This window comes from Oryx dammah, unplaced genomic scaffold (genome assembly GCF_014754425.2).
Source record: "Oryx dammah isolate SB20612 unplaced genomic scaffold, SCBI_Odam_1.1 HiC_scaffold_5, whole genome shotgun sequence".
NCBI lineage: Eukaryota > Metazoa > Chordata > Mammalia > Artiodactyla > Bovidae > Oryx > Oryx dammah.
The window spans coordinates 64,135,744-64,156,684 of NW_024070189.1; the positions used below are offsets into that span (position 1 = coordinate 64,135,744).

The window sequence follows — 20,941 nt, forward strand, 5'->3', positions numbered from 1 at the left end:
GCGTCAGGAAAACCAGTCACGTGCTTGTTGGTTAGGTGAGCTGGCGCCTGTCTCCTGGGGTGGGGTGGCTGTTGTTCCCTAGGCAGAGCAGGGTAGAGCTGGTCAAAGTCCCTGACTGGCGAGGGTGGGGGTGGGAATTTTCAGACTAATCCTTTTCCCTTAAGGGTTGGGTTCATCCAAAGGAAAATTATCAGGGAGCATCCCACAGAGGCGTTCAGAGCGGGTTGGACTCTGGCTGCCTAGTTTGCTGCAGAGCTCTTCCCCATTTCAGTCCTCACCCCCACCCCCCAACTCCCGCCCCAGGCTCAATACACTTATGCAGAACGGATGTTCACCGGTAGAGAGAGACCTCCACTCTAGACTTGGGCTCTCCCTGGTTATTTTGGACTAGAGCCCTTTTCAGAAGTCCTTGGTAGGAAATATGGGTTAAGAGTATCAAAAACTCCTTGCACTGCTTCGTTCTGAACCTGTTCCTTCACAAATAAAAAAGAGAATAACGATATTTCACCATGTGGATTATTGTGAAGAGTGAGGTAACTCAGGTTAGGTTCAGGGGAGGGCACGGAGGCCCTAAGCAGAATCTCACAACGCTGACTGGAAACGCCAGCTCCATTCTGAGTCCCAGTTTCCCCACCCTGAAAGGGAGTCACAGCCCCTCCCAAACATCACCCACCCAAGAACACCTCTCCTCGCTCAACCCCTGCTTCCCCACCTCTATCCCCCTCTTTCTCCTCCCAGTTCACTCCCTTCCCCCTCCTTCCCCTACGCCCGTGGCTTTTAGGCTTTTCAAGACCTGGGTCTTTAATTCAGTTTAGGACACCCCCGCCTGAAGGACCCCTGGAGACCGTGATTTACAGCAGCCAGTCCGCTGTTCCTGCTTTGAGGAGAGCGAGCCGAGCTTTAGAGGAAGTGGGTGAGAATCAGGGCCCGCCGGACCTCGCACAGCCGCGTCTCCACCTTGCCCGCCCCGCTGGCCTCCGCCTGCCGTCAGGCGATCTCGCCGGCCAGCCCCGCCGGTTCTGTGACGTCACGGGCCCCAGGGTCCTCGGCGCCTGCGCCCGCTCCTATAAAGGCCGACGCCGCGCCGCCCCTCTGCGCTGTAGTGGCCTTGTTCTCCGCTTTTCGGCTTTGCCTATTGACGACGTCGCCCTGCTCACTTCAGCCTGTGGCCCGCCATCTCCTTGAGACCTAACACCGTAAGTGGACGCCGACGGGGCTGGAAGGGGCGGGTTGCGAGCTGGTGGTCATACCGTTAGGGCTTTGGCCAGCTGAAGGCGGGAGACACCTGGGCCTGGCCTCACCTTAGGCCTGGTGGAACAGTTGTCGACCCCATTCTTCGGGAGGTGCCAGCGGGCCCCGTTCTCCCACTCCTTGGGTCGACTCGAGGAGGCCTCCTCTAGTCGCGCGTCTTCACGGCCCCCCCGTGAGTGCCCGGCGGGCGGGAGGGAGAAGGTGCGAGTCGATCCTGGGATTGGGCTTCCTCTTCACCGGGCGACCATCAGCCGCCGCGGTGTTCGGCTGCAGGCCCAGTCTGGGGCCGGGGGCCTTCCTTGTTAAGCCTGCCGGCCCCGGGACCCAGGGCGAGGGTGGCGGTGGGGCTTTTAATGGAGTTCCCGGGGCTGTCGTGAGTGTGGGCGTGTGTCCATGTTTATTGTTTTGGTGTCCGGAGCGAGCGTGGCAGTGGTAGTCCGGGAACGCTGGATTCTTGGTTCATATCCTTTCTTTCCCGTGTATCTGGCGTCACTAGTCACCGGTCCTACCTAACTGTTGGGACCGAATCTTGGCAGAGAGCCGCCTGCTCCTTCAGAATATTTCTGTTTTGCCACAGCCAGGGATTGCTGAAACGGTTGTTGTAATAGCAGATGCCATCGTCATAGTGGTGTGGTTTTTAAGGTGCGTTAACTCAAGGTGCCTGGCTTTTTTTTGAAAGGATATTCATTCCCTGCTTTGGTTCACTTTTTAATGGAGACTTCAGGCTTAGATTTGGGGTCATGAATTTTTTTCATCAGAGCCTTATTATAGTAGAAGGTTTCTGTGTTATAGAGCAATGCAGGTTTCATTCTACCCCCTAAAAGGTGTTAGAATTTCGGGTCACTTAAAACAGGCTTTTTCCTTTATGATGATAAAACCCACCTCTTAGAGGGTGATTTAATTTACAAATACTGGAGCATAAGGAGTTGAAGGAATGGTCTTGAAAGCATTTCAAACAAAATTTCATCCATTATTAAATTTTGCTCTGAATTCCAGATGTTTAACACTAAAAAAAAAATTATTTGAGTATCAAGTTTAGTGTTACAAAGGGCATCAAATTACAGATTAAACGATTGCTTCCTTGCTGTTGAGTAAGATCTCAACTCCTTTAAAAGTAACCTAATACACGAATTTGACTATGAGTAAGCAGATCTTGCTGTTTATCGAAAGTTATTTGAAATATGCTTGAACGTAATTTTATCAGCTGTTTTGCCAGACTTGAGGTTCTCTAATAATGTTCACTCCAGTACATGGAAAGTAAAAACAACAACAACAAAGAATGTTTCATAGTTAGAAATTGAACTCGCATTAAAATACTTTTTTGGGGGATACCTTTTGTTATCACCTTGTTACAGAGAAGGTCCTCTGCTCTGGGTCTTTACCCATGGAGCTTGACAACTGCATTATTGGCAGGTAAGGAGCAACATGGAGAAAACACATATTGGTGAAATGAAAAATGAAATGTGATTTTCTCCAACCATGGATGAGGGAGAGCTGGGTATTTCAATGGCTGGTTTTAAAACAACTTTATATTTTAGCTTCCTTGTGCTAATTTGTCTCCTTGGGAAATAGGGATTCTTATCTGGGGAAAGCAGAATAAATATTTTAACTGTTTTAATGGGTTTTAAGTCTTGGGACCTTAACAAAGGTTCAGTCGGTGTTTTCAGTGTCAAATTCTATGTTTTTAAGTTGTAATGACGTCACAGGATTGAAAAATCTATACTTGAAATTGAAAGAGGTCTTGAATTTTTAGGGTGAGGTATTGGTACCATTACCCACTTCCCTGAACCACTCCCCCCAAAATCTGAAGATGGTAAGAAATTGCTGGCTTAGAAGCTTAGAACGTTTCCATTTTAAAGAGGTTTAAAATTTTTTTGGTCAGAATTCAGCTCTTTTGAATTGTTTAATTTTATGTAAGAATTGTCCTTTTTCTAATGACTCATAATTGATGTTGAGTTAATAGATTTTTTTGGAGCAAGTAATAGGTTATTACTCTGAGGATTTTGGAAGATCTCAAACTGGGGATACCTGGACAGTCAGTAATGAAAGATAAAAGGGAAATTTAAGTTATTATGTTTAAGTCATTAGGACAACATCTGCTTATTAAATATTATATTCACTTGTTTATGGTCTTGCATTGATCCAAACATAAGTGTATCCTGATCTACTCTTTGGATCTGAACTCATTTTTCACTGATAAGTCTCACTGCTGGGAAAATTACTATCTTATTTGGTAGCTTTGTTGATTTTGTACTGACCTATCTCAGGTTTGCAGGTGGTTAATAGTGGCAGTTAACTATTCAAATAGGGGTAGTCAGTGAGAGCAGAAAGGCAGAGTCAGTCCATTTTAGATGTATTTTGCATCAAAATTATAAATTATTTATTCTAAATCTTAAACCAGTGAGAGCAGGTGTTAAAAGCTTCTGTACCTAGGAGTTATACTTAGAAAAAAGGTTTCTACCTTTGTGTGCTAGCCTGTGACTAATGAGTGTTTATAGTGTTATATATTGTAGGTCCTTAGGATTTTATGGTTAATGAGTTGGAAGGGCTGTAACAGGCTATGGTTGATGAAATGCCATACAGAAGTATTATCTCTTAAATTTCAAATTCAGTATAATACCTTTTTTTAGATGCCTTCAATTAAGTTGCAGAGTTCTGATGGAGAGATATTTGAAGTTGATGTTGAAATTGCAAAACAGTCTGTGACCATCAAGACTATGTTGGAAGGTAAGTTTATTAGAAAACCTGGCTCAGGGGAAAGGGGAAGAAATATGTAGTTTGATATAACCTGTAAACATAGTCTGGAAGTAACATTGTCAAAATTGCTCAAGGGTATGAAGAGGTAAAGTTTTTTCTTTAAAGTATTAACTACATCTGTCTGATAGAGGTCATTTTTTCAGCACTTTCTGAGTTAGTTTTTTCTCTTATTAAGTAGATAATATTGTAGGCTATTAATAATATGGAAATGATTTCCAGGACTCAGATAATGGCCCATTTTTCTTCCAAGTAAATTTGCATTCACATTTCTAATGGCAAAAACTAAAGCCTTTGTAAAGAGATACCTTATATATGGCAGTTAAATAGAACACCTTGTTTGAACAGAGGAAGCAAGCTGAGTAGATTGTAAACCAAGTAAAAAAACCAAGTTTTTTTTTTTTTTAAACCAAGTTTTCCCTTTTATTTCGTCATTCCTTTGAAACTGCAGAGCATGAACACTACATAAAGAAGGCAAGAAAACAAATCAGTTTCTAGAACTGGTGGCGGAAAATACTTAGAGTGGTAAGAATGTTCTTTAGTACAGTTGTCTCCGTATCTGCAAGGGATTGGTTTCAGGCCCCTCTGTGAGTACCAAAATTTATGGATACTCAGTGGTCACATGGTATAATTAATGCATTAGTCCTAGCGGTGCTATGGAAACATCGTGGCTGCTGTTACTCTTTAGGCTTGTGGAGAGAATATAGTGTGTAGTCCTGATGAGGTGATAGTTCAAACTAGTAAAGATGTTTTGGGAGAGCATTCTGAGGTAAACTGAGACAGGATGTGTTTTAAATTTGAGGTGTTTCGTTGGGGTTGTGATTGTGATGCTGTAGTTGATAGAGCTGAGTAACAAGTTTGAGGGGAATGGAAAGTAAATGACTTTGAGCTTGAACATGTTGTGTAAGAGATTCTCTCAAAAGATCTTTGTAATAACCTACTGGTCAATTGACTGTTGGCTCTTGGTCCCTGAGTTATAAATCGCTGGAGATAGACTTAATTTGGCGGGGGTGTGTGTGTAAGTAAATGAGATTGGCAAGTGGCCATATTGAGGCAGGGTTGGGTGTTATGAATGGAAAAGTCAGAAGTGGAGAAGCTGGAGTAGGATTTATGAAAGCCAGGGGAAAAGGGAGGATTATCAGATGGAAGACTGATCAGTTAGGATTTAAGGGATAATTTAGACTTCTAACAAGTCAGATACTAGGTGTGGTAGAGATGGAAGCTGAGAGGCAGAAGGTTTGTCTTCGTTTTTTTTTTTTTTTTTAATCTGAACATACTTTCAGATTTTTCAGTTTTTTAGTTTGGTAGTTGACAACAATTATGTGGCACTTACAGTCCTGTACACTGGTTAACTTACATGGCTTACTTCAGTTAAGTTGTAAACCCCTCGATATATCCCACAATCACTGTTCATCCAGTACGTGTTGAATGAAGAACTGTGGTATGGTCACATAGGAGTGTGTTCTTTACTTCATCTTAGTTGGTGCCTGGCACCCTAATTGGTCCTTTGCTGCTTCAAAGAAGCATTTGCCAATAAGAACGAACATAGGACTTCTTGAGTTTTCCATGTCAACTTTGATCACTGAAGCAAGTGAATAGTAGACAGCAACAGTTCATTTCTTCCCATAGCCTTTGGGCTTCAGAGGTGTGGTTTATATAGAAATCTAGCCACTTGAGGACTGGAGTGTATTGAAATGAAATCTAATCACTGTAAAATCAGAAGTGAAAGTGTTAGGTGTACACATGAATTGACTGATTTCTTCAGGTCTTGGATGTGGTATCAGGATACAAGTGTTTTTCAGACATTCTTGAAACTAAATAGCTTAAAGGAATGACTCTTGGTACTTGAGCCATCAGTTAGCAAAAAAACATTGCAAATTCTTGGTTTAAATGCTAGAGAAGTGGATCATTTACAACTATAAGGCCCTTATTTTTAACATGAGTTATGGCTTCCAAATAACATTTGTATCTTCTAAACAAGCTGGTCTTCTGCGTTTCCTCTAATATGTTCACTCCCCAAACCACATGTGTATTACATAGTAGAACTTTCTCTGCCCTCTGATTTAAAAATATTTCATACTAGTTCAAGGAAAGCGTAAGTGGTTTGACCCAAATTGAAATATTGTCATTTTGTAGTTTTACTCTGAGATGGAATCAGGGAAAGGCATTGGTGGAGAGTAGAAGGGAGATGAGTGAATGCATGCATACAGGAAAATAGGAAACTTTTTGAATCTGCTCTTATCTTTACCACTTGATTGGAGAAAGCTCATTGATCTCCATGTTGTCAGGTGCATCATTTCAGTTCTCATCTATACTTACTGAGAGCTTCTGACATTTGATCAGTCCCTTCTAGATTTGGCATTCAGCATACTTATTACTTAGCTCACTCACATCCTATCTCCCTATTTTTAAAGCCTTCAGTTCCCCAGGATTTGCTTAATCATTGTACCTCTTCATTACATCAATACTCTTTCATTCCTTGGTTACCTCAGCTAGTCTTATAGTGTTCAGAATGATTTACGCATCAGTTCCCACCTACAGTTCTGATTTCTTTGGATATTCATAGCTAATTCTTCACTGCCTAGGATAGCTGTAAATTAGGGACTCAGAAGTTTGAGCCATGGCAGCATAACTGATGCTGTGAAACAACCAGTATAGCAATGCAGTAACTTTTGACTTGTAATCTTGGCACTGTTACATGTATCTTTGGCAACTCTGGAAGAGAGACCCATTTGGTTTGAAAAACATTCTTAGAATCTGAGTAACATACAGCGACCACTTTGGTAATCTGAAAGTTATGATGACATCTGGAAGCCTGTGTCCCCAACGTGCCATATGATGTTTAGTTGATACATTCAGAGAAACTTTTCGTCCAAAGAAATGCCAAACAACTATTCTACCAAGAAACTGAGCACTGCTATTCTCTGGAATAAAGTTTCATACTGAGATAATTCTGATAGAAGATGTCATAAAAGAATGCTTTAAAGCTTGGGAATAGGAATAACATAATTTGGGAAAATCATTCACTTCCTGAGTCATTCCAGAAAAACCCTATCTTTTTAAAATTTTTGCCTTACAGAAACCATGAAAGACTTTTTTGTTAGAGAAACCTGTGTATTACTTTAATATTGAATCATATCAGTAAGTGTGGAGCTGCCTGCATTGTTTTTGTTAGTGGCTGCATAATCTGTTGTGTGTATGTGTGTGAATGTACATATGTGGGCTTCAGATTTTAACAGACCATTCTGGGAAATAAAACAATAACTCACATTGTTTTATTTTCCTAAATGATGTCCGTCTAGAGAGTTTGGTATCAAGAGTAAGGGTAGGAGTCTGGCTTTTATTTTTCCCAAGTGGTTGCCAGTTATCCCACTTATTAAATCACTTTTCCTAAGTAAGAACTCTGTTTATATAATACTCCTGTATTTGTTAACTCACACGTTTTTATATAGTTTTGGGTGAACTTGTTTTAATGAGTAAAATACTTTTTTGAGTCTTTCAGATTAACTTGTCTTGCAAATTACGTGTTTGTAACAGCCTGATTGTTATAATGGAGTTAGATAATAATGGCAACTCCCCTCTTGTTTTCTTAGATTTGGGAATGGATGATGAAGGAGATGATGATCCAGTCCCCTTGCCAAATGTTAATGCAGCAATATTAAAAAAGGTAAGGGAGCAAACTATACATAAATACATATGTATCCTTTTTTTAATTAGCAATATCTTGGTGATCTTTTTATAGAGATATAAATATAGTGTTCTTAAAAAAAAGCTATGGTAAGATTATGACTAAGGTATTTGTTTTGTAAACCAAACCCTGTAAATATTTAAGATGTCTTTTTCATTAGCAGATTTGAATTATTGACATATGGTAGAATAAGGTTAGCAAAAAGGAAAATATTTTTGATTGCTTGTCTACTGAGTGGGTGTGCCTCAAAAGGAGTTTGAGAACATGATATGTGCTTTTTTTTGGTTTGTTTTTTCTCAGTTGATCACCTTATCCTGTGCATGAACAGCCATCTACATGTTATTGTTTCAGGGAGTGTGGCTTCTTAATAGAGCCTGCTGTGTAATTGAATGCTCTTCTGAAGAAATGGCATCCAGTTTCCACACTAGGGGGAAAACTGGCTAGGCTTAGAGATGGGAATAGTTGGTTCCAATTGGTCCCTTCTTTTTTCAGAGCCCTTAACCATGCACAGTTGGATTTTATATGTTCTCTTGAGCAGCTGTACTGCATATTTTTCCATATTCTCACTGTGATTGGCTGTTACCAGTCTTTTTAATGTCCCTAGTGTAGGTAAAAAGTGTCTTATAATCACTGTTCTGTGTATGAATTTGACTGTACTGGGTATCTTTTAAAAATGGGATCATAGAATATTCTTTGTGTCTGGCTTATTTCACTTAGCATAATGTTTTCCAGGTTAATGCATTTTATAGTCTAATAGACTTTATAGGAGTTCTTAATGAATTCTTTTTACCACATTGCTTTTTGTTCAGTCACAAAGTCGTGTCTGCTCATTGCAACCTCTTGGAGCCTCCAGGCTCTTCTGTCCTACACTGTCTCTTGGAAAGAGAAAGAGTTTGCTCAGTCATGTCCAACTCTTTACAACTTTGTGAACTGTAGCCTGCCAGGCTCTTCTGTCCATGGAATTTTCCAGGCACGAATACTGAAAGGGGTTGCCATTCCCTTCTCCAGAGACCTTCCCGACCCAGGAATTGAACCCAGATCTCCTGCACTGCAAACAGATTCTTTACTGAGCCATCAGGGAAGCCCACTATCTCCTGGAGTTTGCTCAAATTCCTGAGTCAGTGATACTATCTAACCATCTCATCCTCTGCCGCCCCATTCTCCTTTTGCCTCTTTAATCTTTCCCAGCATCAGGGTCTTTTCCAGTGAGTCAGCTCTTCGGCATCAGGTGGCCACAGTATTGGAGCTTCTGTTTCAGTATCAAGTCCTTCTAATGAGTATTCAGATTGATTTTTTTTTTTTTTAGCTAATGAATATTCATGGTAGATTTCCTTTAGGATTGACTGGTTTGATCTTCTCTCAAGAGTCTTCTCCAGCATCACAATTCAAAAGCAGCAGTTTTGTTGGCAAAGTGATGTCTCTCTTTTTTAATACGCTGTCTGGGTTTGTCATAGCTTTTCTTCCAGGGAGCAAGCATCCTTTAATTTCATGGCTGCAATGATTTTAGAGCCCAAGAAAATAAAATCTGTCACTGCTTCTACATTTTCCCCTTCTATTTGCCACGAAGTGATGGGACCAGATGCCATGATCTTAGTTTTTTGAATATTGAATTTCAAGCCAGCTTTTTCACTTTCGTCTTTCACCCTCACCAAGAGACTATCTGTCATTAGAGTGGTATCATGTGCATATCTGAGGTTGTTGATATTTCTCCCAGCAATCTTTATTCCAGATTGTGATTCATCCAGCCCGACATTTCGCATGATGTACTTTGCAAATAAGTTAAATAAGCATAGTGGCAATATACAGCCTTGTTCCACTCCTTTTCCATTTTTGAACCAGTTGTTCCATATCTGGCTCTAACTGTTGCTTCTTGACCCGCATACAGGTTTCTCAAGAGACAGGTAAGGGGATCTGGTACTCTCATCGCTCTAAGAATTTTCCATTTTGTTACAATCCACATACTCAAAGGCTTTAGTGTAGTTATTGAAGCAGCAGTAGATGTTTTTCTGGAATTCTCTTGCTTTCTCCATGAGCCAGCGAACGTTGGCAGTTTGGTCTGGTTCTTCTGCCTTTTCTAAATTCAACTTATACTTCTGGAAGTTCTCAGTTCACATACTGCTGAAGCCTAGCCTGAAGGATTTTGAATATAACCTTGCTAGCCTGTGAAATGAATGCAGTTGTACAGTAGTTTGAACATTTCTTTGGCACTGCCTTTCTTTGGGATTGGAATGAAAATTGACTTTTTCTGGTCCTGTGGGCATTGCTGAGTTTTATAGATTTGCTGGTTGAGTACAGCACTTTAACAACATCATCTTTTAGAATTTGAAATAGCTCAGCTAGAATTCCATCACCCCCACTAGCTTTGTTCATAGTAATGGTTCCTAAGGCCCACTTGACTTTCAGACTCCAGGATGTCTAACTCTAACCACATCACCGTGGTTATCTGGATAATTAAGACCTTTTTTGTACAGTTCTTCTGTGTGTTCTTGCCACCTTTTCTTAATCTCTTCTGCTTCTGTTAGGTCCTTACTGGTTCGCTGTTATGTAAGATCTCCCTTGATTCAAGCTGACGTATAGCTAGTCCCTGTGTAGAAATGAACTTGCCCCAGCAGTGGAAGTACCTTGTTATAAAATGCCACATAAGAGTAAACTTTTTACGTTGTAGGTCATTCAGTGGTGCACCCACCACAAGGATGATCCTCCTCCTCCTGAGGATGATGAGAACAAAGAAAAACGAACAGATGATATACCTGTTTGGGATCAAGAATTCCTGAAAGTTGACCAAGGGACACTCTTTGAGCTTATATTGGTATGTTTTTAATACATAGTATAGGATATTTTTGGCATAACCTTTAGCACTTTTCATTTGTTACATTCATTGATACTGAATTTTAACTTTAAACTTGTGCAGTGCTATATTTAAACCTACGTATCAATAACCACATTAAATGTAAATGGTCTGTGGGGAGGGAGAATGGAGAATTAAATGTTTAATGAGGACAGAATTTCAGTTTAGGAAAGTGAAAAATTCAGGAAATAGAAGATGGTGAGAGCTGCACAGCAGGGTGAATGTAGTTAGTGCCATTGAACTGTGCAGTTAAGTATGGTTAAAGTAGTATGTTTTATATTATGTGGCTTTTTACCAGAATAAAAAGATGTAAATGGTCACCACAAGTAATTGGATAGAAAAATAAGACTTAGCTATTTTTACCAGAAAAACTCACTTTGAATATAAAGACAACAATTAAGTTTGTAAAGGGTGGAAAAAATATGCTAACAGTAATAACCAAAAGAAAACTAGAGTGACTATGTTAGAGTTCAGGGCAAAGAATGAAAGGATTAAAGAGGTTCACTATATAATGATAAAGGATCTGTTCATTATTAAGAGGACATAGGAATCCTAAATGTTTTTCTACCTAAAAGCAGAATTTCTAGAAAGTGAAACAAAACCAATAGAAGGATAAGTATGTAAATCCACAATCATAATTGTAATCTCAGTTGAGATCTCAACATCTGTCTCTGGTGAAACAAGTAGACAAAATCCATAAGGATGTAGAAGATTAATGACAGCAGAATATACTTTCAAGTATATACTTCCAAGTTAGACCTGTTTTGGGCTTTAAGATTAACAAAGTCTTTAATTTCTTAAAATTGACTAGCATTTTAAGCTAAATTAGATGTTCATTGTTAGTCACTAACTTTGGATTTGATTTAAAGCATCAAGTATATAATAAAAACGACAATTACTTTACAGGCAGCAAACTACTTAGACATCAAAGGTTTGCTTGATGTTACCTGCAAGACTGTTGCTAATATGATCAAGGGCAAAACTCCTGAGGAGATTCGAAAGACATTCAATATCAAAAATGATTTTACTGAAGAAGAGGAAGCCCAGGTAGGTAGCTAACAGCTTGTTCTTAATCAAATGCTTTTAAAGAAACTAAAAACCCATAGCATGCTAGGAATAGAGGTGTTTATATCAAGGAGTCTTTACCTTACTTGAGGGAAAATAGGTCCCTTTGGTATGCTAAAAATATACTGGTGTCTTAGTCTAAGCACTTAGATGATACTGATCTTTTATAAGCATAACAACAATTAGTTCTTATAGTGTAGTTTGATGTTTGTTCCTTAGCAGTTACTAGTTTTGACCTGGGACCTTACATGTAAACCATCAGTATTGTACTTAAGAAGAGCGGGCCCTGTGGATTGTATGCCAGGATAACTAGTGTACTGAGAAGAAATGAATGAATAGATCAGAATGATTTTGTTGACACAGGTCATGACGAAAGCTGTAATTGCCAATTGTCTTTGCTTTTTTTGATAATTTCAGCAGGGCACAATAAAAAAGCAGGAAGGAAAGAATGGCAACCTGAAAGTATACTCTTAACCTGTTTTTTTCCCCTAGTTTTCAGTCTGTCTTTCTAATCTACCTCACAGGCTATTGATGAATCATTAGGTAGTGGTTTTAGTAAAGACTACTTAAGGTACTTCCTTATATCTGTCTCTTCTAGGTACGCAAAGAGAACCAGTGGTGTGAGGAGAAGTGAAATTTCATGTCTGACGCTGTAACACTGTAAGGATTATTCCAACTACTAGTTGCACTGCTTTGTTTATAATTGTTAATATTAGAAAAACAGTCAACAAATGCAGCAGCAAGTCAATTGTATTAGCAGAATGTTGTCCTCATTGCATGTGTAGTTTCAGTACAGTTCCCAAACTTAAGGCCCAGTTTCTTCTAGTATGATTGAAAGTTTCTTTTCTTTGCTCTGAATAAAATTGAACTGTGGGTTCCCTATAGAAAGTGGCATTTTGGGCTTTCCCTTTTTGTAAAGCAATTTCTGCCTAGTTTATTGTCCAGTTAATTTTAGTTCAGTGACTTTTAAAGTTGGCATTGTAAATAAAGCAACTTGCAAAAAACCTTCTGAAATAGAATTTAACAATGTATTATCTTTATTCAACTGGAAACTGGATAAAGGCTACTTGAGGTAAATGCTTTGAGTGGGGTTATCAGAGTGTCTTAAATCTTCCTGGAGGAGTAAGTACCCCTGGTATTCACTAGCCTGTATGTAGCAGGGCTTCCTTAATTGGATCTGAGGGCTTATTTTTGCATTTTTAATCCTCTCAGCTTTGAAGGCTCAGTTACTACTCAGTTTGTGGTTTGGGAGGAGATATAATAATTAGTTTGCTAGCTTTTCAGTTAAAAAAGATAGCTTATATGGTGTGTCATCTTTTTATAATCAGTGATCCCATGTGGGAAAAACTATTCATACTACTTGCATGTAGAAAATAATTTAACCTTTAATGTTAAAATGTGTGGCATAACCGGAAAGCATCCGTCATGAATGCAAGATACTTTCAATAAAGTTACCTAGTAGGTAGTAAATGGTTTGCTTTTTGTGTACTTAAATGTTTCTCGTAATATTGAAAGAGTTAAATTTGTGTGTGGTTGTTTAGTTGGAAAAGACTTGGAGGCAGTTCTTGTCCTAGTTCTCTGGAGGCTGCTTATATAACTAAGGTTCTGATAGACTTCTGCCTCTTCTAATTGTCATTGATACCATTCAGGGGAACCACTGGCTCAGTTTTTTACTGGTGTACTCCAAACTGCTCTGCTCTGGTTTCCAGCCTCTCACTTATGGCTGAATTATGTTTTTCTTGCTAGTTTGAGATAGCTCACAAATTTTTAATTTTCTTTCTTCCTTGTGCTCCCTATTTTTCTTTCTTTAGAATTATCTGTATTCACATGTAGTTTTAATGTGTTCCCTTCATGTAGCTCTTGTGGCTCAGATCATTACTGGACAGTAGTTTGCCTTTATTTCATCTCTTATTTGTCTCATATCTACCTTTACAATAGTGTGTGTGCGCTTAGTCATATCTGACTCTTTGTGACTCTATAGACTATAGCCTGCCAGGCTCCTCTGTCCATGGGATTCTCCAGGCAAGAATACTGCAGTGGGGTGCCATTTCCTTATCCAGAGGAATAATTGACACACCAAAGACTATACCTGGCCAAAAAGCCTAAAATATTTCCTCTGTGGCCCTTCACAGAAAAAGAATGCCAACCCTTTGACTACTTCTGGATCCCTGATTCCCTTTACTCAGGAATTAAGCTATTTTTCCATTTGTGCTGGTTTTAGTGGGGAAGGTAGCAGCATTCAGTCTAGCTAGAGTGTCTCATTTCTATTTCCCAGAAAAGAAAGGTCTTTCTGAATATGTAAGATTGAGTGGACAGACAACATAATTATTCCCTTCCTGACTTTCTGTAGACCTTGGCCATGGTCTTTAAATCATGTTTAATAGAGATCTGACAGCTCATCTAAGAAAACAGGCAATTTACCAACACTATTAAGAGGCCCTTCAAACTGGCTGCAGCACTTATCTAACCTTTTCCCTCTTTCTGCTGTATACTTATCATTTCTTGAATGTGTCTACTAGTTTTCCAGCCTCTTATTTTTATCCAAAGAAAGTGAGGGGCCCTTTCCCACAGCATAACAGCAAACCTGTCAACCTGTCTGCCTTCTCATTTCTGAGTTATTCTGAGCTAATTCTGTAGTATGGAGTCAAGCTGTGAAGCTGGAGTCCTGCCCCTGCCTCTTAGGACCTATGTGGTTTTGGATAAGTTGAAAACAGTAGCTCCCTGAAGTGTAATTCTGTTGGTGAGTTGATGGTTAAGGATATATGCCCTCTAAGAATTCTTAACCTCTTTTGAAGTGCTATTATTAGCTTGCCTTCATAAATCCATCTTTAATATACAAAATAGATATTACTTAGTTTTGATATTTTTCCAAAGATTCACAGAGGTATCCCTTATAAAAGTTTGAGATCCCAGAGTGGCATTATACTGTGATTTGTTTATTCTACAATTGTTTGTACATACCTGCTGCTGGAATTAATTAAGCAAAATCTATCCATATTGTTGGATAGCATGATGTCATGCCAATTCTTAGTCTGGAACTAGCTGGAGAAGGATGGTGGCAGTGAGTCACTGGGCATGTGTGACTCAGGGCATATGAAGTTTTCTCTGTTGTACCTCTCCCTGCTGTACTCCCTGAGTATATTCAGTTAGGGCTCCTCTGAGACCCCCACTGCCCACTGTGGACAGCAGACCAATATAGAGAGCCTGAGATCCATGGTAATTTGAGGTCTGAAATAGGTGATTAGGATAGTTGGGATTGGGGGGTGATACAGCCTAGGAACCGGTTCTGCTTTGCTGACTGGCTCTGTTTCAAGAACCCATGTGTGTGAGCGTGCTTAGTTGTGTCTGAGTCTTCGTGACCCCACAGACTGTAGCCTTCCAGGTTCCTCTGTCCAAAGGGTTCTCTAGGCATTTGCTGTGCCCTCAGGGGATCTTCCCGAGATAGGCATCAAACCCTGGTCTCCTGCATAGGCAGGCGGGTTCTTTACCACTTACGCCTCCTGGGAAGCCCCTATGGTGAACTCTTAAAGCTCTCTAGAGACTTGAAACAGTTACAGTAAAACAGCTTTTCTAACCTGACAGAAAAGGCAGTTTAGCTTTTTTAATATAATGAATTAGTTTTTGGTTTCACATCTTATGGGCCTGGCAAGTCTGTGTTACCTTTGCCCACTCTGTGTGCAGTTTTTTCCCCCAGGAACTAATAGCCTTTCTGCTTTAGAACAGTGTAGAGAACCATTCTGGCCTTCTTTAAGCCAGGCTTAACACTGAAGGTTGGGCAGCATAGCTTCTGGGCTGTTCAAAATGTTGTTGCAGTTCTGAAGTTAAGCCACAGGGCTTCCTATAGAGGGGGGGAATATCGTTAATTTGGGAGGCTTGGGGAGATCCTCCTAGCTTGTTGGGCAGAGCCCTTACCGAGTGTTCTGAGCCTGGGAGGGCAGGGGGAGCAGCTTTAGTAGGGGATGGGACAAGCTCTGTATTTCAAGCAAATCTGCCGGTTGTCTAGGAATCTGTAAGGGAAGTTTGGGTATCTCAGAAATATCTCAGAAAATGACTAGTTTTTGGCTGGAAATGAGGTGGGACTGCTGTGGTATTTGAAATTGAATTTGAGGCTACACTCTCAAGTCACTCTGTGGCCTCACAGGAATGTGCTGGTATGATCTCTGAAGATTTGAATTTCCTCTTTGAAGTCAGTTTTTTAATTTTTACTTTTAAGGCTGGTTTGATTTTAAGAATGTTGCCAAAGCTTTCCTCTTTACCCTCACATACACAAAGAGTGCATTGTTATGTATCCCGTGTGCTCTTAAATAAGACACCAGATCAGATGCAGCAACCCGCTTTTGCATAAGCCTTGGTTGAAATGCAGTTTTTTGAAACAACTAGGCCAGTAGCCAGAGTGGATTTCTTTAAATGGGACAGATGTCAAGAGAATGGCTGGTCTCCTCTAGCACCCAGAAAAAAGCAAGTCTAGGATTACAACTTCCAGTGGCCTACTTCAGTAGATACTACCTGGGAAGATGACTTTATATTAAGTCCAAAAAATTAACTGCCTTAAGTGAAAATTGTAAAACATGATGGTGGCCCAGCAGCTGGCTATTGTGATACACTTCTTGGTCACCATTTGTATCTAATGGTTGACTGACCTTTGGAGCTGGCTCTGTAACTTCAGAGGTTTTGTATAAAATGAATACTTCAGGAAATACATCACACATCTTGCCAGTCTTTGGGAGGAAAGGGTGCTTAAAATACCCGTCTTTTGGATTTTACGATGATACCAAGTTATAAAAGATTGCTTTGTGTTCATGTTTTCCTTAGAATAGGATATGCACTTGTCTTCTCTCTGCCTTCAGAGGGAAATTGAGCCCAGTGATGTGCGCCTGTTTGTGGTCGAGTTGACTTAGGGGCTGTGGGTGGCAGTTTCCAGTCCATCCCCATATAAGCAATGGGGGCAGGTTGGCCTGTGCCTGCATCAGTGTGAGGGCAGAGGACTAGCGGGGTTAAGATTGCAGCTTGGAAATGGGGGCTGTACACCTACCATGAACTCTCTAGGTTGGAGCAGGCCCCAAGTCCCTTAAGGAGAAGTGACCAGAGTAAATCCCTGGCTCAAGGTCTTAAACATGTGTAACATAGTAGAGAAGAAACCCACAGTTCTGTGACTGTGGAAAAGAAACAAGTGGCTTACTGTCAGTGAAACAGCCTATTGTTCAGAGGCAGGATTTGAAAAAGAAACCCAGTAAAAAGTATCTTTTATTCTCATATCAAAGTTTTTCTGTGATATGCATTAACAATACAAAAATATCTTGAATATTACAGTGGTCCTTTTTTCTCTCAAGACTTCTTGCAGCACTACACTAGAACATATGATCTTTGGATTCTGAGAAGCCAGTGGCTAAAGTAGGAACTAGGCTTTTGTTGAGGGGTGTGTGTGGGTACAAGGATAGCCCTTTCTCTTTGGATTCAGGCTACGTACAGTGAAGTGGAGGCAAAAAGGAAAAAAAACAAAACTAAATTAAATTAAATGTTTGTTTTTTAAGGCTCAGGGTTGAAGCTTGGCTCAGAAATGGGTTAAAGTAGGCTGTGGTGAAAACCCGATGCTCACCACTAGAGGTTTTCTGGGCTCCTGCTTTAGTTGTGTGGTCTTCCTTCCTGCAGCCCCATAGGGAAACAAGCTGGCCTGCTTACACGCTGGAAAATAGGTCCTGGCTGTCCTGAGGTTTGGTTTGCCCTTTCTTACAGCTGTCTAAAGAGCTGGCTAGACTGATGTGGATAAGCTGGAACTGGATCTGTGGACAAGGCTGTCAAAAGTGGGGAAGGATGCACACTGGTTTTGAGCCACAACTGATTTGAACCAGTGACTAGGGCATTAGGTATCAGGGCTTCTTAGGGGGTTGAATTTCTCAGGAAACATTTCCAAGTAATTTGAACTATAGCCACAAACGCTCACCACCCACACTTGCCTGTAAGGTAGTGTCAGGTTATTCCTATTGCTGGGCTGATAGGCCTAAATCTCACCTATTCCATTCACTTATTGAAAGCTGCTAAAAAGAATGGGCAGAAGCTTCCCTTGGTTCAGCTTACAGATAGCAGATGGATTTCTGTAAACAGGGCTTCTCCAGGCCCTTGAGAGAGAAGCAGTGTCATCTTGAGCTTTGTGGTTGTGACCATGCTTACATGTTGTTTGGTAAACCAGCTGGTTCTTGGTCCATGAAGTATCTGGTATGGGGAAGGTGGGGCAGTGGTGGAGGGGGGAGTACGGAAAGCAGCTGGGCTCAGTCCAGTCCACCTATGACCTATAGAGGAAAAGCAAGGGGGGCAGGGGCATCTGGCTGTCAAGACAGAGGGAGGGAGCCTGCCCTTGGCATGGGGGATGCCCCTGACGAAATGACACAACACAGTTCTGATTCCCATCACTTGGAGCAGTTTGAATTGAGGGCCCCAGGTTTAGGCAGAATTTGTGCAGACTCTGAAATCTCCAGGGCCTGAGCTGTGAGAGGGAGCCAACAGGCCCCCTGGCCGGTTTCCACCTGATTTGGGACCCTGTCGTCTCCTCTCAGAGGGTGAGCCCCTGGAGGAAGCCATGTGTCCTGTGCATGCTAGGCTGCCTGTCTCTGAGATTCCTGTTGCTGTACCTGTGTACTCTGCTGGTCGCTCTGAGGGGGCTGAGAGGCTGAGAGTGGCTGAGAGGCCTGGTGATGTAGGCGCCGGCTCTGCAGGGCTAGCAAGCAGTTCTGTGGGGAGGTGGGGCAGCAGGAGGTACGAGGGCGAATCCTGGGGAGTTGGGGACCTGGGGCAGCCTAGAGCACTGTCATCGGAAGGAACGGGGCTGGGGCAGCGGCCTTCTCCGGGTAAGTACCGAATGCATTTCTTTTTCCTCCTAGGAATAGTGAAGAGAGTTATCTGTAAACAGAGGGTGAATTCATAGTCATACACCACAACCAAAAAATGCTGTCCTTGCAAAGGCCTATCTCCCCATGACTTACATACATACATATGCCTATGCCTTAGGACTTAGCATGGCAACTGCTGGGCCTGGCCCAGACCATGGACAGGTGCAGTTCCCAACAGAGCCACTAGATGGCACAGGGACCTTTTGTAGCTCCACGCGTGGGCTGCCTGCTATCTTCCAGGACAGCTGTCTCCTAGTCTAGGCTGTTGATCTGATTAATGTGTGCTTGTGGCTTCTAGCCCTGAGCATGCCAGATACTTAGAGCTAGGCTAGGAGCAGAGAAGGGGAAGAAAGGGAATTGCCTCACCCATTCCTACCATCTTATTTTCTGTTTGAGGACAGGGCTGCCTACCATCATGTGTACATATGTACATACACTTATTCCCCCAAATTCCTCTTTGTTCTTGGACAGGGAATGTGGGGGTACCCTTCGGGGCTGAACAAGTATTCCCTAGAGTCAGTGAATTTACTGCCTGGAGCAGCCTCAGCCTTGGCACTGGCAGGTCTGGCCTGAGCCTAATATAGGTATATTTGGTAGGTATATTTTCTTTTCCCATTACAAATATTGTATGGTGAAACACAGGTTTAATGCCATAGGATCTGAGTATGGGTGCCAAGGGTACCTGTGTTAACCTCTCCCTACATCTGGTCTCAGTAGGTTACATGGCTTATTCAGGTTATTCTCTACTACAGTACTACTTTGCTGTTCTTAGATTTGAGGCTCAGTATGGTACAATAGGATCTCAATTTGACGTGAGGGAGCTGGTGGACCACAATGACACTGAGGCCTGGGGACGGGGCTTGAGCCACTTAAATGCTATGTGTGAGATTTGTCTAATATGGACCTGCTCAGCCTGATTAGTACAAGACAACCATTACCAGGGAACCCTGGGCACCAGGCCCCAGAGATGCCTTTTAAGCCTGCCTTTCCTTCCATCTATTCTCTCCTGTTCCTTCCACTTAGACCCAAGTAATCTTCCTCAGAAGCTGTGTTCATTCTCATTCTTAGGAGGCATTGGCTTCCCAGTCTGTGGGTATGTTGGGGGGCTAGAGGCCAAAGGAGGATAGCAGGCCCAGCAGAATCTGCAGAGTCAGGGAAGCAGCTTGAAGCAAAGGGAGGGTGGTGGTGGGGACAAACCCACCTGCACGGACCACACCAATCCGTCTGCTGGTTGAGGCCAAAGCGAGCACGGCATTTCTTAGGCGAGCCAGGGTCTGCTCACAGCCATGCCAGAGGGGCAGAGCAGGGCAGAGGGCGAGCAGGCAGGCAGCAGGGCAGAGCAGGGCCCAGAAAGAAGAGGTAATATCAGTGTTAGCCAGTCACAGATACCCCACAGTCCCTACAGGCAAGGGCCTCTCCATGGCCTGTCCAGTCTTAGTGGGAGGCCAAGGGCCCAAAGCCAAGGTATCAGGAAAGGCTGGCACCCAGCTGGCAGTATAGAGGCAGGGGAAGAATGGTGGGGTGGAAGGGAGGAGACCCTATCAGGCTGGCTCCTCTCTGCCTTGTGGGGCCCCCTGCAGCAAAGGGGCTGAGAGAAGGGCCTGAGGGGCCCATGGGGATCAAGCTTCTGCCTTAGGGCTTCCCATCCCCTCCCCCAAGGTCCTGCCCATTTTATCCATCTATTTTAGCTGTCAGTTTTTCTTCATCTCTGCCAGTGCCCAGTCCTGCCTGACTGATTTCCCTTATGTTATAGCTTAAAGCCTATGCTACACACGATTGAACATTGTCCAATCTTAGAGAAAAGACTGAGGACTCTACTGGGCCCCAGTGCTAGCCCCCTGTGTGGGGGCAGCACAACCGAGAAAGTCATTCATGGATGTGGAATGTGAATTATCAGAGTTGGGAAAGGAATTCACCCACAGGAAGATTACTTAGAGCAGGGTGTGGCTTTCCTGGGTCATCATGGAGTGCACTTGGCACCTCCATGAGAAAGAGGGGGTGGGGCAATAGAGAAACTACTAGGCACCAGCCAACAGGCTGTGTGACCATAGGGCTCGGACCTGGAGTGTGGCTCGCACTCCACCCAGACACCTCCACGAACTAATCTGGATGCAGTGTTTGGGTTTAGTCTTGATTCAAACACTCAGCTCCTTACTAGGTTCTCTGGCAGAGGGTGGCTGTTAGGAGGGCTTACAAAGGAGTGTGTGTGGTGGGTCACAAACCATTGCTGCAAGAAATGGCTTCGGGCTTCCCTGGTGGCTCAGTGATAAAGAATTCACTGGCAATGCAGGAGACACAGGTTCGATCCCTGTTCTGGGAAGATCCCACGTGCTGCAGGGCAACTAAGCCTGTGCACCACAACTGTTGAGCCGGTGCTCGCAAGCTGGGGAGCCACAACTACCGAACCCTGCATGCCCTAGAGCCTGTGCCCTTAGGTGGAAATGAAGGCCC

The 20,941-nt window shown here is 42.4% G+C and overlaps 2 protein-coding genes across 6 annotated transcripts in view; one reads left to right on the forward strand and one right to left on the reverse strand.

Moving 5' to 3' along the window:
* The first annotated feature begins 835 nt into the window (after nt 1-835).
* Nucleotides 836-13,081, forward strand: SKP1 (S-phase kinase associated protein 1). Of its 2 annotated transcripts, none has more exons than XM_040240102.1 (6): nt 836-1,196; nt 3,882-3,978; nt 7,599-7,672; nt 10,359-10,502; nt 11,448-11,588; nt 12,205-13,081. In XM_040240102.1, exons 2-6 carry the CDS (start codon nt 3,882-3,884, stop codon nt 12,238-12,240), a joined length of 492 nt encoding a protein of 163 aa, XP_040096036.1. In that variant the 5' UTR covers nt 836-1,196; the 3' UTR covers nt 12,241-13,081. The 2 variants fall into 2 exon arrangements, with proteins under 2 accessions (XP_040096036.1, XP_040096038.1); XM_040240104.1 differs by having other exon boundaries at nt 1,085-1,196; nt 3,864-3,978.
* A 3,738-nt stretch (nt 13,082-16,819) lies between these two features.
* TCF7 (transcription factor 7) overlaps nt 16,820-20,941 on the reverse strand; it is a 32,019-nt gene continuing 27,897 nt past the window's right edge. For 2 of the 4 annotated variants that reach the window (XM_040240100.1, XM_040240098.1), the window contains one exon: nt 16,820-18,477. In XM_040240100.1, coding sequence (XP_040096034.1) covers nt 18,398-18,477 — 80 coding nt within the window. In that variant the 3' untranslated portion in view covers nt 16,820-18,397. Of the gene's footprint in view, nt 18,501-20,941 lie in introns of all 4 variants that reach the window. The other 2 variants (XM_040240101.1, XM_040240099.1) reach the window with 2 other exon arrangements.